Source organism: Pituophis catenifer, unplaced genomic scaffold (assembly GCF_029215685.1).
Source record: "Pituophis catenifer annectens isolate HBS135680 unplaced genomic scaffold, rPitCat1.0.hap2 SCAF_7, whole genome shotgun sequence".
Lineage (NCBI taxonomy): Eukaryota > Metazoa > Chordata > Lepidosauria > Squamata > Colubridae > Pituophis > Pituophis catenifer.
This window is the reverse complement of record NW_027256887.1, coordinates 6,550,770-6,567,008: the sequence shown is the minus strand read 5'-3', so window position 1 is coordinate 6,567,008 and position 16,239 is coordinate 6,550,770. Positions and strand designations below refer to the sequence as shown.

At 44.9% G+C, this 16,239-nt stretch overlaps 1 protein-coding gene across 1 annotated transcript in view; it reads right to left on the bottom strand.

Annotated features, from left to right (window-relative positions):
- DNAJC2 (DnaJ heat shock protein family (Hsp40) member C2) overlaps nucleotides 1-16,239 on the bottom strand; it is a 31,781-nt gene that overhangs the window by 13,491 nt on the left and 2,051 nt on the right. Inside the window, exons 2-10 of the mRNA XM_070947704.1 lie at nucleotides 15,976-16,166; nucleotides 14,617-14,692; nucleotides 10,962-11,060; nucleotides 8,041-8,182; nucleotides 6,949-7,029; nucleotides 5,645-5,710; nucleotides 4,098-4,189; nucleotides 3,881-4,002; nucleotides 2,690-2,839 (exon numbers count right to left, since the gene is read on the bottom strand). Of these exons, the coding sequence (XP_070803805.1) occupies nucleotides 2,690-2,839; nucleotides 3,881-4,002; nucleotides 4,098-4,189; nucleotides 5,645-5,710; nucleotides 6,949-7,029; nucleotides 8,041-8,182; nucleotides 10,962-11,060; nucleotides 14,617-14,692; nucleotides 15,976-16,166 (1,019 nt within the window). The remainder of the gene's footprint in view (nucleotides 1-2,689; nucleotides 2,840-3,880; nucleotides 4,003-4,097; nucleotides 4,190-5,644; nucleotides 5,711-6,948; nucleotides 7,030-8,040; nucleotides 8,183-10,961; nucleotides 11,061-14,616; nucleotides 14,693-15,975; nucleotides 16,167-16,239) is intronic.

The following is a 16,239-nucleotide window of genomic DNA, read 5'->3' as shown; positions in this document are numbered from 1 at the left end:
TCTAACTTCCGTTTCTGTTCGATCACCTTTGGTAGAATGAATCCCATATTAAGAAGTATTCAGCGTCATCATACAGTATAAACTTTCTTAACGCTATTTGCATTATTTTCTTTCTCATATACCCTAAAGCCGTGAACCTATGGCATGCGTGCCACAGGTGGCACACATAGCCATATTAGTGGGCACGCGAGCTCAGCTCTGGCGCACGCATCTGATTTTCGGGCCTTCTGGACCCACCAGAAGTAGGGAAACAATTTGTTTCCTGCCTCCAGAGGGCCTCAGGGAGGGGTGGGGAAGGCCCGTTTTTCTCTCTCACCTGGCTCCAGAGCCTCTCTAGGAGTCTGGGGAAGGTGAAAACGGCCTATCCCAACCCCCTGGAGGCCCTCCAGAGGCCAGAAACTGCCCGTTTGCCAACTTCCGGTAGGACCAGAAGGCCCATTTTTTGCTGTCCCCAGCCTCTAGGAGTTTGGGGAGGGCAAAAACCTTGAAAGAGGCGGTGGTGAGGCCTCTCCTCAAGAAGCCGTCCCTGGATCCGGCAATATTGGCCAACTATCGTCCTGTCTCCAACCTTCGCTTTATGGCGAAGGTTGTTGAGAGTGTGGTCGCACGACAGTTTCCGCAATTCCTGGAGGAAACATCTTATCTAGATCCGTTCCAGTCGGGTTTCAGGTCTGGGCACAGCACAGAAACGGCATTGGTTGCGTTGGTTGATGATCTCTGGAGGGCTCGGGACAGGGGTTGTTCCTCTGTTCTGGTCCTGTTAGACCTCTCAGCGGCTTTTGATACCATCGACCATGGTATCATGCTGCACCGGCTGGAAGAGTTGGGGGTGGGAGGCACCGTGTTGCGGTGGTTCTCCTCCTTTCTCTCCGACCGGTCGCAGTTTGTGTTGGCAGGGGGGCAGAGGTCGACCTCGAGGCCTCTCATTTGTGGAGTGCCGCAGGGATCGGTCCTCTCGCCTCTCCTGTTCAACATTTATGTGAAGCCGCTGGGTGAGATCATCCGTGGCTTTGGGGTGAGATACCACCAGTACGCTGATGACACCCAGCTGTACATCTCCACCCCAGGCCACCCCAACGATGCCCTTGAAGTGATGTCCCAGTGCCTGGAGGCTGTACGGATCTGGATGGGGAGGAACAGGCTCAGGCTCAACCCTTCCAAGACTGAGTGGCTGTGGCTTCCGGCATCCCGATATAGTCAGTTGACTCCATCACTGACTATTGGGGGCGAGTCATTGGCCCCCACAGAGAGGGCTCGCAATCTGGGAGTCCTCCTGGATATGCAGCTGTCCTTGGAGGAACATCTGACGGCTGTAACCAGGGGGACCTTTTGTCAGGTTCGCCTGATTCGCCAGTTGCGGCCCTTTCTTGATCGGGATTCCCTGTGCACAGTCACTCACGCCCTCGTCACCTCTCGCCTTGACTATTGCAACGCTCTCTACATGGGGCTCCCCTTGAGGAGCACCCGGAGGCTCCAGCTGGTCCAGAACGCAGCAGCGCGGGTAGTGACGGGAGCAGCATGGCGCTCCCATGTAACACCGCTCCTGCGCGAGCTGCACTGGCTCCCAGTTGTCTTCCGGGTGCGCTTCAAGGTGTTGGTTATCACCTTTAAAGCGCTCCATGGCATAGGGCCTAGCTATCTTCGAGACCGCCTGCTGCTACCAACGACCTCCCATCGACCCGTGCACTCCCACAGAGAGGGCCTCCTCGGGGTGCCATCAGCCAGACAATGTAGGCTGGTGACCCCCAGGGGGAGAGCCTTCTCTGTGGGGGCTCCCACCCTCTGGAATCAGTTGCCCCCGGAGATAAGAAGAATCCAAGACCTCAGTGCCTTCCGTCGTTCCCTGAAAACCCATTTATTTAAACAAGCCGGGCTGGCTTAAGATGAAATTTTTAACTGTTTTTTAAATGTTTTAAACGTTTTTAATTGGTAATGAGTTTTAATTGGGCCAAATTTATATATCTTTTAATTGTTTTTAATATTTGTTCTGCATGTTTTTTAATCTGGCTGTACACCGCCCTGAGTCCTCAGGGAGAAGGGCGGTATAGAAATCCAATATAAAATAAAATAAAAATAAAATAAAAAACGGTCTTCCCCACCCCTCCGGAGGTCCTCTGGAAGCCAAAAACGGCCCGTTTGCCAACTTCCGGTCCCACTGGAAGTTGGCAAACGGGCCGTTTCTGGCCTCTGGAGGGCCTCCAGAGGGGGTGGGGAAGGCCGTTTTCGCCCTCCCCAGATTCCTAGGGAGGCTCTGGAGCCAGGTGTGAGAGAAAAATGGGACTACTAGGCCATCGTGTGCCAGGAGCGGGGGGAGTGGGGTCACGCGCGCATGCGTGGGAGTGCACATAGAATTATGGGTGTGGGCACATGCACGCGACCCCCCGCCCCCGCCTCCTGGCACGCGATGGCAAAAAGGTTAGCCATCACTGCCCTAAAGCCACTTACCAAATCCTAATAAAAGCACAAAGCAATCATTGTTCTGAATCAACTAAAAACATAATTTCAACATAAGTCTGATTGCGGGAGAAAACATTTCACTAGAGAGAACGAATTCTGAGAAGTGAACAAATACAAATGTCGTCTTGCGTTTCCCCAGGTTGAATGATTATAAATGATATTCGAATATGCTGGATGCTGGACTTGACTAAAAAAAAAGAAAAACGGTTTGACAAGGACAACAGCTGCTTACCTTGCAGGTGGTTCGCAGTTTTTGCCTTTCCTTTTTAATCGCTTTCTTCTGTATATCCTTCTCTTTCTTCATCAGCAAACTCTGTTGTCTTGCTTCTTCCTCCTCCTTCTCCTTGGCCAGTCGCGCCATCTCAAGTTCTGCTTGCCTTTGCTGAGATACAGGAAAATTCTGGCGTCACCTTCTCTACGTCAAGTTAAAGTCGTGACTCGGAGGGGGAATAAAACCAGCCTGAGATCTGAAAATCCTGAATTGTCCCTTTCTATCAAGAAATGCAGTGGCTCAGTGGCGAAGACGCTGAGCTTGTCGATCAAAAGGTCGGCAGTTCAGCAGTTCGAATCCCTAGTGCCACTTAACGGGGTGAGCTCCTGTTACTTGTCCCAGCTTCTGCCTACCTAGCAGTTCGAAAGCAGGTAAAACAATGCAAGTAGAAAAATAGGGACCCCCTTTGGTGGGAAGGTAACAGTGTTCCGTGTGCCTTGGGCATTGAGTCATGCCAGTCACATGACCACAGAGACGTCTTCGGACAGCGCTGGCTCTTCGGCTTTGAAACGGACATGAGCACCGCCCCCTAGAGTCGGGAACGACTAGCACATATGTGCGAGGGGAACCTTTTACCTTTACCTTATCAAGAATGAATGCATATCAAGATGGGAAGGCTATAGACCTGAGCCATCTTAAAAGACCCAGTCGTTCTTATTCCACAGCTGATGATGATAAGCAAGGAGAGATCAATTGATCACAACATCTGAAGGATCAAGTACAGGTACTCCTCGGCTTACGGCCACAAGGGAGCCCAACATTTATGTTGTTCAGCGAGAAGTTTCTTAAATGAGTTTTGCTCCTTTACGACTTTTCTCGCCACATCTGTTAAGTGAATCTATGCAGTATGCAGTATGTTGCATGTATGCTACAATATGCAAAATAGATAGCCTTTATCTAGCTGTGGTGGCGCAGTGGTTAGAGTGCAGTACTGCAGTCTGCTTTTGCTGACTGCCTGCAATTTGGCAGTTCGAATCTCACCAGGCTCAAGGTTGACTCCGCCTTCCGAGGTGGGTAAAATGAGTACCCAGATTGGTGAAGTGGTATATAAATCTAAGTGCTATTGCTATTAAACTACTAAAATCCCAAGCCTACGGATGTGTTTTATGATATCTTAAATGGTTTCAGCTTCACGTATAATGTAGAACTTACTCTTTCTTTTTCCTCTTGTTCTTTTCGTTTTGCTTCTACCTTCGCTTTCTTCTCGGCTTCTTTCTTTGCTCTTTCTTCTTCTTTGAACTTTTTTATTCTGGGATCACAGCTGTACGAGTTATCTTGGAACGGAAAGAAAATTTATACATGTGTAGGGCTGGTACCGAAGATGGCATTTAACGATCAGACAGCCTGAGGATCTTGAGTTCACACTTACCAACTAATGTCCTCATTCTATTCATCTCTTCCTTTTTCCTTAACGATCTACCTGCTCTGTTTTGCTTCTCAATCCATCTTCTCTCATCTCGACTGAAGGGAAAGATGAAAGGAAGTTCGGTTTAGCTTGGATATGTTTTCAAAATAAGCCATGGTCCTAGGCCAGTGTTGGCAAACCTTTTCAGCGCTGAGTGTCAAAACGGGAGTGCGCGAGTGCTGGAAACCGGAAAAGCAGCTGTCCGGTGTGCATGTGTGCGCCGGGAACATGATCTTCCGGTTTCTGGCGCACGCATGCGCACTGCCCACCTGGTCTTCCGGTTTCTGGGTTGGACTAGAACCGTGATGGCGAACCTATGGCACGGGTGCCACAGGTGGCACATGGATCCATATCTGTGGGCACGCGAGGTTGCCCTACCTCAGTCCAGCACGCTGGCCAGCTGATTTCGGGCCTTCCGGGCCCACTGGAAGTCAGGAAACAGGCTGTTTCCGGGCCTCCGGAGGGCCTCCGGGGGGGTGGGGAAGGCCGTTTTCGCCCTCCCCAGGCTCCTAGAAAGCTCTGGAGCCTGGGGAGGGCAAAAAATGGGCCTACTGAGCCCACCATGCCATCGTGTGCCAAAAGCGGGGGGGGGGTGTCACGCGCACATACATGGGGGGATGGGGCACATTGAATTATGGGTGTGGGCACACGTGCACACAATCCCCCCAATCTCCCCTCCTCCCCCTGTCGCCCAGCACGTGACGGCAAAAAGGGTAGCCATCACTGGACTAGAAGATCCAACTCTTCCAACTCTTATTTTGAGACTAAATTTATAGTCTCCTGCTTTCTAGCCTGGTGCCTTAATCACTACATGAAACTGGCACTCAAAAACCATGATGAGGATAATGCTACTATGAACCAGTTTGATCTAATAATGAAGGACCAGTCCTCCTCAAGCAGAGCACCGCTCTCTCTCCCCCCCCCTCCTTCCCTCTCTCTCCCTCCCTCCCTCTCTGTCGAAAACTGGATGATTGTCAATGCAGTTGCCAAGAGTCAGGACTGACACAAAAGGATTAATAATAAGAACAAAGCAACAATAAGGTACCGTCTAATAATATGCAACAACACAAGTTTACTGTTTAAGTCCAGACATATTCCTAGATAAGGCTTCAATTCTCTTCATAGCTACCGTATTTAGACCGGGTCTTATATTAATTTTTGCTCCAAAAGACGCATTAGGGCTTATTTTCTGGTTAGGTCTTACTTTTTGGGGTAATACGGTACTAAATGCACCCATCTGACTGACAATCTTAACTGGGGCTTATTTTGGGGGTAGGGCTTATATTACGAGCATCCTGAAAAATCATGCTAGGATTTATTTTCCGGTTGGGTCTTATTTTCGGGGAAACAGGGTATGTATACGCAAGTATTTTCTATTGAATTAAGAGAGATTTATTTCTGAGCAGAGAAGTACAGGACTGTCTAAAATTGGAGACACCCAGTATAATGTGTGAACTTATCATTTTGATATATTAATCATTTCTTTTGAAAAGCCCTTTTCCTTTACACACCATTCTGCTTTCTCTTTTTCTTCTTCATCCAAGTAAGAAAATTCTCGCCAAGAATCAAAGTTATACCTGTTGCAGTAACATCAAGAGAAAACGTCAATAAAACACAGGGGGAAATGACAGCTCCTTAATATAATTTAAAAGCCTTTTTTAATAGTCCATATTGTTAATATGCAATCTTCCAACCAGATTAGAAAGCATGAAACATCACTTTTATTCTTTGGAGTCCTACTACATGAAAACACCATATCCAGCGAAAATCACAAGAATCATAAAACATGCAAAGGAATATTCTATACTGTCACATATATTTTCGTCCTTTTTAATGTGTGTTTTACATAGCAGACTAAATATAGCATGACAGGGAGCAGGCTTTGACTAGTTATGTACATCCATGGGTTAGTAAAAATAAAAGCTTATTTTCCAAACCCAAAACTTAGTATCACATCTATATAAGAGATCAGTTTTTTTCAACCTCTGCCACTTAAAGATGTGTGGAGTTCAATTTCCAGAATTTCCCTGCCAGCATCCTGACTGGAAGTTTTTAAGAAGAGATTGGATAACCCTTTGTCGGAAATGATATAGGGTTTCCTGCCTAAGCAGAGGGTTGGACTAGAAGACCTCCAAGGTCCCTTCCACCTCTGTTATTCTATTCTATTCTATTCTATTCTATTCTATTCTATTCTATTCTATTCTATTCTATTCTATTCTATTCTATTCTATTCTATTCTATTCTATTCTATTCCACTCTACTCTATTTCTATTCTATTCCACTCCACTCCACTATTTCTATTCTCCATTCCATATTTTATATTCTATTCTACATTCCATATTTTCTGTTCTGTTCTGTTCTATTCTATTCTCCATTCCTGCTATGCTATGCTATGCTATGCTATGCTATGCTATGCTATGCTATGCTATGCTATGCTATGCTATGCTATGCTATGCTATGCTATGCTATGCTATGCTATGCTATCCTATCCTGTCCCCAATGTTCGGTCTATTCTCTAATGTCTGAAACTCAGTTATAATTTATGATAGTTTATTTTAGGGACAATGAGGAAAAAAAAGAGAGAAACAGGTTAATTAAAAAAAGCTAAAGACCACAATATTTTTTATGTTTTAATTTTGGCTGTACACCGCCCCGAGTCCTTCGGGAGGAGGGCGGCATATAAATAAAATTATTATTATTATTATTATTAATATTTTATCACATATTTATATAGATTTACTTCCATTCATTCCCAATTTGCTTTTCCTATAGGTTTTATGATCCTGATAAAAAGGGACAGAATTAATTCACTTACCAGAAAGAATAAAAGGCATCCACCTCATCAAAGGATGAGTTCATATCCCCAAGCTTAGGAACATTTTTCTTATTTGACCATCTGTAGCAAATTAGCAAAGAAACAAACCATTTTTTAATTTTTTTTGCAGGAACCGCATCTCCAGCATGATTCTACACATCTAAACATCTGCCCATTTTTTATTTTAAGGGGATTTCAGATTCAAAAAAAATAAAACCTTAAATGGTCTAAGATGATACCCCAAGCAACTAAATTCTTAACATGAAACAGAACTGCAATATGACAGCACCTTAGTGCCAATCAGAGGTGGTATTCAGCCGGTTTGGACCAGTTCACCCGAGGTTTTTTTTGGCCCATTTTCAGGGCTCTTTTGGGCCCATTTTGGGGCTTTTGGAGCCTGTTTTAAAGGCTTATTTCTTCCCATTTTCAGGGCTCTTTTGGGCCCATTTTGGGGCTTTTAGGGCCCGTTTTAAAGGCTTATTTCTTCCCATTTTCAGGGCTTTTTGGGCCCGTTTTGAGGCTTTTTTTGGCCTGCTTTTTTTTTTTTTGAAAAAACAGGCCAAAAAAGCCGCAAAAATGGGCTGCAAAAAGCCTAATAAACAGGCCGAAAAAAGGCCCCAAAAGCCTCGAAAATGGGTCAAAAAAAGCCTTGAAAACGGGCCCCCCAAAAAAGCCTTGAAAACGGGTTGAAAAAAGCCCCCAAAATGGGCCGAAAAAAGCCCTGGAAAAAGGCTGAAAAAAGACTGGAAAAGAGCCGAAAAAGGGCCCGAAAGAAGGGAGGCCAAAAACTTTTTTTTGCTGTTTTCCTCTTCTAAATTTAGGTGCGTCTTATAGTCCGAAAAATACGGTACTTCAATATCATTCAGATACACCCGTATGCACAGCTGAGTGAATTGGTTTACACTTAGGTGTATTTTCCTGCCAATCTGCGAACCCAATGGTAGGAACTCGACTGTTCTTGTTTTTTATTCCCCTTAAGCAGACCTTTCAAGGAAATCCAATGATGGCTTGGAAACATTTGAAAAGAAAAGGACACAATAATGCCCAGATAGGGGAGGGACGATCTCTGAGGGTCTAACACACAAAGCTTACCTGGCATTTCTTTCAAAAACGGGTGCAAAAACTTCAAAGAAGTTTTCTTTTGCTTCGCTTTTCGAAGGAACCGTGTTGTCGAAAGTAGGGTCTATGCTGTTAAATGCTTTTCTCTTCAAAGGGTCTGATAACGTTTCGTAGGCTGGAAAGTGAAATCAGACAGCTCTTAATTTATTAAACGGATAGAAGAGTGTTTCAATGAGTCGGGTGAAAACAGACTTCAATTCCTCATTTCACTTACGGACAAGTCGCTTTTCTGGCCTTTTCTGGTTTAACCTTTTTATTGGGTTAGAAGGTAAAATAAGGTACCAAATACGAAAGTAAATAGGAAAACGGTGGGGAGGAAGAGGGGAAAGAGAAATGAGGAAGGGTAAGAAGATGAACCCAAAACTTTTCCTCTTGAGTCTGAGGGAAAAAAGACCTGGAGAAAAAAATTTGGAACTTTGTTACTGTATATGTTGACCGCAGCAAGACTATAATTGTATGCGCAAAAATAGGAAGGACACTTCGATTCCTAACATGGACAAATGGCTGCAGAAGCTGATGGGAGTTGGCTGAAATGGCAAAATGGACTATTTTGATTAAAGAAAAGCACATCAGTCCTTTGGTTTCCACATGGAAACCGCTTCTTGAAGTGGAAAAGAATGAAAGTTTGACATTGGGTTTTACCGATTAGACTGATAAGATCTTTATAGAAATGGCTTGTTCATACTATTATGGAAAAGCAAAACGTTTGTGAGTTGATGTTAATGCCTTACTTTAGTTTTTTAGTTTTTATTATATTTGTATACCGCCCTTCTCCCGAAGGACTCAGGGCGGTGAACAGCCATGATAAAACAACATACAAGACAAAATTTAAAAAAACATATTAAAACAATTCAATCTCTGGCCAAAATTAAAACTTCCAATTAAAACCATATTAAACCACTTTAAAACCCAATTTAAAATCATTTATCCCGTCAGACCGGCTTGCTGAAATAATAGGGTCTTCAGAGCATGACGGAAGGCGCGGAGGTCGGGGATCCTTCGTATGTCCCGGGGGCAAGTCATTCCATAGGGCAGGAGCCCCCACAGAGAAGGCTCTCCCCCTGGCGGTTGCCAGTCGACATTGTTTGGCCGACGGCACCCTGAGGCGGCCCTCTCTGTGGGAGCGTGTCGGTCGGTGGGAGGAAAACGGTGGCAGAATGGGGTCCTGTAAGTCCTTTACTGCAACAGAGTCAGAAGTCAATGCTTCTTTTTCTTTTTTTTTCTTATCTTCCTCACTTTTCTGGCCTAGAAAATAGATACCTAGATCTACCTAAAAAATAGATATATAGATATAGACAGACAGACAGACAAAGTAGACAGACAGAAGATAGATAGATAGATAGATAGATAGATAGATAGATAGATAGATAGATAGATAGATAGATAGAATTCTTTATTGGCCAAGTATGACTGGACACACAAGGAATTTGTCTTTGGTGCATACGCTCTCAGTGTACATAAAAAGAAAAGATACATTTGTAAAGAAAATAGTTGAACTAGAATCAATAGGCTCAAATGAACACCCATCTTAATCTCCCAAAATCGGGTATTTGAAAACTATCAGGTAACCGTTCTCAGAATAACTAAGAATCAACATGGGTAGTCCTTGACTTATGACCACAATGGAGCACCCAATTTTTTCTTGCTAAGCAAGACAATTGTTAAGTGAGTATTGCCCCGTTTTTATGACCTGCCTTGCCACAGAATCTGGCTTCCCCATTGACTTTGCTCATCAGAAGGTCGCAAAAGAAAATCATGCGACCCCGGGACATGACAACCGTCACAAATCCATGCCAGCTGCCAATCGTCTGAATTTTGATCATGGGGATGTTGCTATGGTTTTGAGCGTGGAAAAGGTTCATAAGTCCCTTTTTGTTCTGCCCCAGCTACGGACCCCAAAGAACGCAGCACACACAAAGTCTGTACAAACCTTAGTTTACTAAATTAAATCAGTCTTTTTTCAAACAAAGGCTGTTAATTAACTTTCTTAATAGCCTACAAGAATCCAAAGAATAAATAATCGTAATCTTACTAGGGTTGGCAGAAAGCCCAGAAGCAATTTGCAGAGAACTAAGATCCAGATGTGAAGGAGAGTGAATGAAGTTGTTCCCTGCAAATTGCCTCAGTCGTCATCCTTCCTTAAATAGGCTAAGGGAGTAGCCAATTAGCCCCAAGCCTTACTCTCGAGGAGACCTCCTCCTGAGGAGCCACTCCTGCCTTTTGGCAGCTCTGCGCGCCCATGCATTGGGAAGAGGCTCCTCCTCTTCTTCCTCTTCACTTAGAGGAGCTTCTGGAGATTCTGAAGGCCCTGGCTGAATCCCTGCCTCTGGCACCACATCTTCTCCAGCCTCCTCATTGTCCGACTCGAGTGCCAGCTGCACAGGCTGCTGGTGAATCACCACACCAGTCTCCTTGCTGTCGGAATCAGCTACTAGCTGCACAGGCCACTGACGGGTCACAACACTTCCCCCCCCAATACCTTTGTAACTTTGAACTTTGTCACTAAACGAATAGTTGTAAGTCGAGGATTACCTGCCCAGGAATTTCACAAGGAATTTTACTGTGCTTCCCCCTGCTTTTGACACGCAATGGCACGGTGGGCCCAGTAGGCCCATTTTTCACCCTCCCCAGGCTCCAGAGCCTTTTTGGAGCCTGGCGAGGGTGAAAACGGCCTTCCCCAACCTCCCCAGAGGCCCTTCGGAGGCCAGAAACAGTCTGTTTCCCAACTTCCGGTGGGCCTAGAAGGCCTGAAAAATTGCTGGCATGCGCGCCGGAGCTGAGCTCATGTGCCCACTGATATGGCTCTGCGTGGCACCTGTGGCACACGTGCCATAGGTTCACCATCACGGACCTATGGTATATTATATTTAGTGCTATACTTGGCTGGTTCTTACCTTTTGTAATACAGGTAAAATAATCATTGTCACCTTCACCTATTTGTTCTCCTGCTGCTTTCCGTTTGTCAGGATGGTGCTTCAGAACCATGGCTTTATCTATGGATTGAGGAAAATAAAATCAAGTACAGTTCCATTACACATTATCTCACACCACCTTTCAAACAAGGAATAGTGAGGAAACACTGACATTTTGTGTTTGGCAGAAACATTCCAGAATGACAATTGTCTATGTATGCGAGGATGTAGTTGTCTTTAAAAGAAGTAAAACAATGTAGAATTATCCACACCGTGTCCTTATTTTTTTTCTTTTTTCCCTTGCATTTCACACCTTCTTTTCCTCGCTCCTTTTCCTTTCCTTAATCTCCTATTCCTATTTTTCTTTGTATTGTATATAAACAAATAAGACAATTGTCTATATATGTGGGGATGTAGCTGTCTTCAAAAGAAGTAAAGCAATGTAGAATTATCCGCAGTGTCCTTATTTATTTTTCTAAAGTAAAGCAAATTAGTGTCAAATAAAATACATGTTCAAGATACAAACAACCTTTTGAAGAGCTGTGAAGACCAGTAATTCCTTGTTTCTAATCAATTTTGTTTTGTTAATTTTAACCCCATTTCTTCGTTCTATTATAAACTGCTCCGTAATTTTGGAAGTGGAGCAGCCTAAAAACCAAAGTAATTAAAAATAAAACTTCATCACACATATTAAACAAAATTGTTACTGTTAATGCTTAATTGTACTCTAATACCTGGCCTAAAGAAAATTGTATTTTCTTGTGGTTGGCAATTTACATTGGCCAAAAATTGAGATGACATAAATCACTTCTAGAAGGAACTAAACTTATTTTTAAAAATTACATTTGATTTTGGACTCTACATAGCCCCAAATTTGGGGATGCAGAATGACAAAAACTTTTATGGTCTCTATGTTTTGAACAAAAATGCAAAGACGTGGTACGAAAAGCCAAGAGACATCTCAAGAAAAGTACAACTGGACTCATTAAAGGCACGGATATGATTTCTGTATTGCTTTTGGTCACATTGTAAGCAACAAGCTTTAATGTCAGGTGTTTTAGATTATATTCAAGCCACTATTAAATACATTTTACTGCTTTTCTTTAATGTTGTAAGTTAGCTATACTGACTCCTCCATTACCATCTTATAACAGGGTTTAAAGATATTATTTCCCAGCATCAGTCTTTTTATTTTATTTATTTATATTTGGAAGCTACCCATCTTCCTTATAGAACAAGCTTTAAGCTAAGAACAGAATGTCCCCCGTTCCATGATATAACTGTACCTCACTTTTTTTTTCCGAGTCACCTCTCATACCAATGCGATCTGTTGATTCAATTTTACCTTCCTACTCCTCGGCTGTCAGCGCTTCGGGCCAGCCAAAATGGCTGGTTTTTCCCCCGCCAGAATTAGGTGGTTTCTCCTGAACCTTCAGGAAAATCGCGTTTTCCCCCGGGGTCCTTGCAGAGTCTTCTTTTTTCTATCAATCTCTCCGGGATTGATAGTGCTTATTTAGGCTTCCTGGCTGGGAATATTTGAGATTTATTTATTTATTTATTTATTATTTATTAATTAAATTTTTATACCGCCCTTCTCCCGAGGGACTCAGGGCGAGCTTCAAGAACGGAGCCCCGTTCTCTCGCTCCATGCACGCTGACGTCACCACCGGAAGTCCGGGAATGGAAGGATTTATGCTCCTTGCAGACAGCTGGTCATTTGCATTCTTTTAGAGAGTCGTCGAGGCCACTCGGAGGTTAATCTGTGTCCTTAAGAGTCAACTGAGTAGTGTGAAGGTGTTTTTTCCCCCCCTGAAAAAGCAGCTTTGGGACAACCATGACTTAGATGACTGAGAATCTCCATAGATTTTTAGCTATGTAATTTGAGATGAACATCCTTCAAATGGTGCGGGAGTATGAATGGATTTCCAGAAAAATGGCAGACTACAGGAACTATTTGCGCTTCAGTTTGACATGCAGACAACACAGACTCATCCCCAACAGCCTGCACCTCTGTTCAACAGCGAAGGGATCCAGGGCAGAAAATATCCTGCAGAAAACCCAACTCCACCACACAATACTTTCAGCAATTCCAAAAAGGCTCCACACCCATTTGCACCACTCAGGTGACCCTGAGGACACAGATAGACCTCCAGGTGGCCTCAACGACTCTCTAAAAGGATGCAAATGACCAGCTGTCTGGAAGGAGTATAAATCCTTCCATTTCCCTGCCATCCTGTTAAGAGCTGAAGAAGCTTCTTGGATGAGAAGCGAAACGTCTTCAAAGAAAAAACAAGAAAGTCCAGTTGCCTCTTGAAAAGGCACCTTTGGGACAACCACGACCTGGATGACTGAGAATCTCCATAGACCAGGGGTGTCAAACTCGATTTCATTGAGGGCTGCATCAGAGTTGTGTTTGACCTTGGGGAGAGGCATGGCCGGGGGCGTGGCCATCTTATTGAGGCTCTGTTTTTGGCCGCGACAGCCTCCTACAGCCCTCTGCCAGTGAAAACAGAACTCGGGGAGGCCGCATGTAGCTCTCCCGGGCTCCGTTTTCAGCCGCGACAGCCTCCTGCAACTCTCTGCCAGCGAAAGCAGCCACCCCGAGCTCCGTTTTCACTGGCAGAGGAGTGCAGGCCGTCACGGCCAAAAATGGATCCTGGGGAGGCCACACGTGGCCTCCCCGAGCTCCGCTTTTGCTGGCAGACGCTGTTCTGACCTAGGCTTCCTGAGAAAGCATAAATCACAATCTTAGTCGCAAAAGACTTCTTTTATTGAGACGGCTGTGAATTATGGTCATTCACAGCCCGTAATGATTCACAGTCTGTGAAGATTCTGACAAGATGTCTGCTCGAGTTGACACAGTCTTTCAGGGTAATGTTGATAAGCACCCACTTTTATCTCTCTTGAAACGCCGCCGGAGACCTAATTGCCAATTAGTTTTGCGAGGCCAAACGTAGCACAGAGTCAAACAGGACTTCTCAGAGCTTGAATTGACTATATGAATTTTTATGTCTTAGGGAAGGGGCCAATCATCTCCAAGCCTTACTCCCGAGTCGCCCTTTTTTTTTCTTAATTGTTCTTGCCTTCTGCACATGCACACACTGGGAACAGGCTCACACTGTTCTTCTACCTCGCTGATATCAGATTCCAGAGATTCTGAAGGCAGCACGTAACTACTAGATGGCCCTGGCCCTCTCTCTGCCTCCTACGCAGAGCCCTCGTCCGAGCCTGTCCCAGACTCCAGGACTGGTCCACGTTCTTCCCCAACCTCCTCACTGTCCGACTCTGCTGCCAGCTCTGCTGGCCATTGACGAGACACAACAGAGGCACCGCTGTTTCCTGGGTGGGCCCACGGGCCAGATCTACCTTCCCTGGGAGCCAGATCCAGCATGCGGGCCTTGAGTTTGACACCCCTGCCATAGAACAGAATCTTAGGGCTCATAGATATTACCCCAGGTAGATATGGATGTAATCTTGTTCAGGAGGGTAAGGCTAGCTGAAGGAAGGACGTTAAATTGTTCCCTTGTCCCACTCTTACCTTGCAGCCTATGAGTGATTGTGATGTGACAAACAATTGAACTTGGAGAGAAATAGTTTTATCATTTTATCATTTTCCGTGAATGCCTGGTGAACTTACGAGCTGCTTTGATCTGTTTTTGAGAAGCCTTGTATCTTAACTGTCCCAATCCAAGAACCAAATAGTGATCCTGATTCTGGGAAGGAAGGGAGAACAAAATACGAATATTTATAGCAGCCTCAGGTTAATAACAACAGAAATTATAACATGAAGAAATTATATATCCCCCACCCGTTAGTCTCCCCCTTGTCCAGTTGTTTGTCTTGCCAGTTACAGAAATTATGCATTTTGCTTATGACAGGTAGACTTGCAATAGTTGTGCAGTGACTGTTTGAAGTTACGATGACACTGCGAAAAAATGACTTACGACCGTTTTTCACATGACTGTTGCAGAATATGAGATCAACATTCAGACAGGGGTGGGATTCAGCCGGTTCGGCAGAACTGGTACCTCCGATAATCAGCTGAGACCGAACCGGTTCGTTCTGACGATCAGCTGGGCCCCCTCTCCAGCCCGTGCTATACCAACCTATATTTCCTTTGTTTGAAGCCCAGCTGATAGGCGCGGCAGAGCATATTGCCGTGCCTCAGCTGTTTTAGGGTTTTAGAGCTGTTTTCAAATACACTGCGCGTACACCGAGCAAACCGGTTTGTTGTGACCTAGGCTTCCTGAATCATTAAAACACACAAGTAGTCCCAAAAACCTCTTTTATTGCAGCAGCTGTGAATTACGTTCATTCACAGCTGAGTCCCAATTAGTTGCAAAAAGTCCTTCGGGATAATCACCAACCTTTATCTTCCTTGACTCTCTGCCAAAGACCTACTTGGCAAAGCCACACGGAGTCCAGAATCAAACAGAGATGCCGACTGGGAACAGATTTAACAACGTTGCTTTCCTGCAAAGGGCCCACGTGCCTTTGCTCCTCTTTTAAGCCTTATGGGAGGGCCCAATCATCTCCAGGCCTTACTCCTGAGTCATCCCTTTTGCTTTAACTGTTCGTGCCTTCTGGCAGCTCTGCGCATGCACGCACTAGAAACAGACTCCTCCTGTTCCTCTGCCTCTCTGATGTCTGACTCTGGAGGCTCCGGAGCCTGTGCATCACTCCCAGATGGCCCTGGCCCCATCTCTGCCTCCGACGCAGAGCCCTCGTCTGGGCCTTCCCCAGACTCCAGGACTGGCCCATGTTCCTCCCCAGCCTCCTCACTGTCTGACTCCGCTGCCAGCTCTGCAGGCTGCTGGCGGACTACAACATGGTTGTTACACCGGTTGAATCCCACCACTGCATTCAGAGGCTTCGTAAGTGACTCATATTTATGATGGTTGCAGTGTCCCAGAATCGTGTGATTAACTTTTGTGACCTTCTGACAAGCAAAGACAATAGATATGTGTAATGGTACAACATTACTATATATATATACCTTCCAATCTTTGGGATCCAGAGTTTTTAACAGGGGAAATTCTTCTAGCTGTAATTCTTCATCTCCCGACTCTTCAGAGAGTTCTTTCTCATCTTCTAATTCTTGGAAAGAGGCAGAAACGTGTATGTTTCTCCTCCTCACGAAGGCTTCAAACCATCTTCCCACAGGCTCCACTTGGCAGAGCAAGGAAGCTGCGAATACAAGCATTAGAACAAAAACCATATGTGTTATGCATCCCCAAACGTTGAGGTCATCTCTATCAGA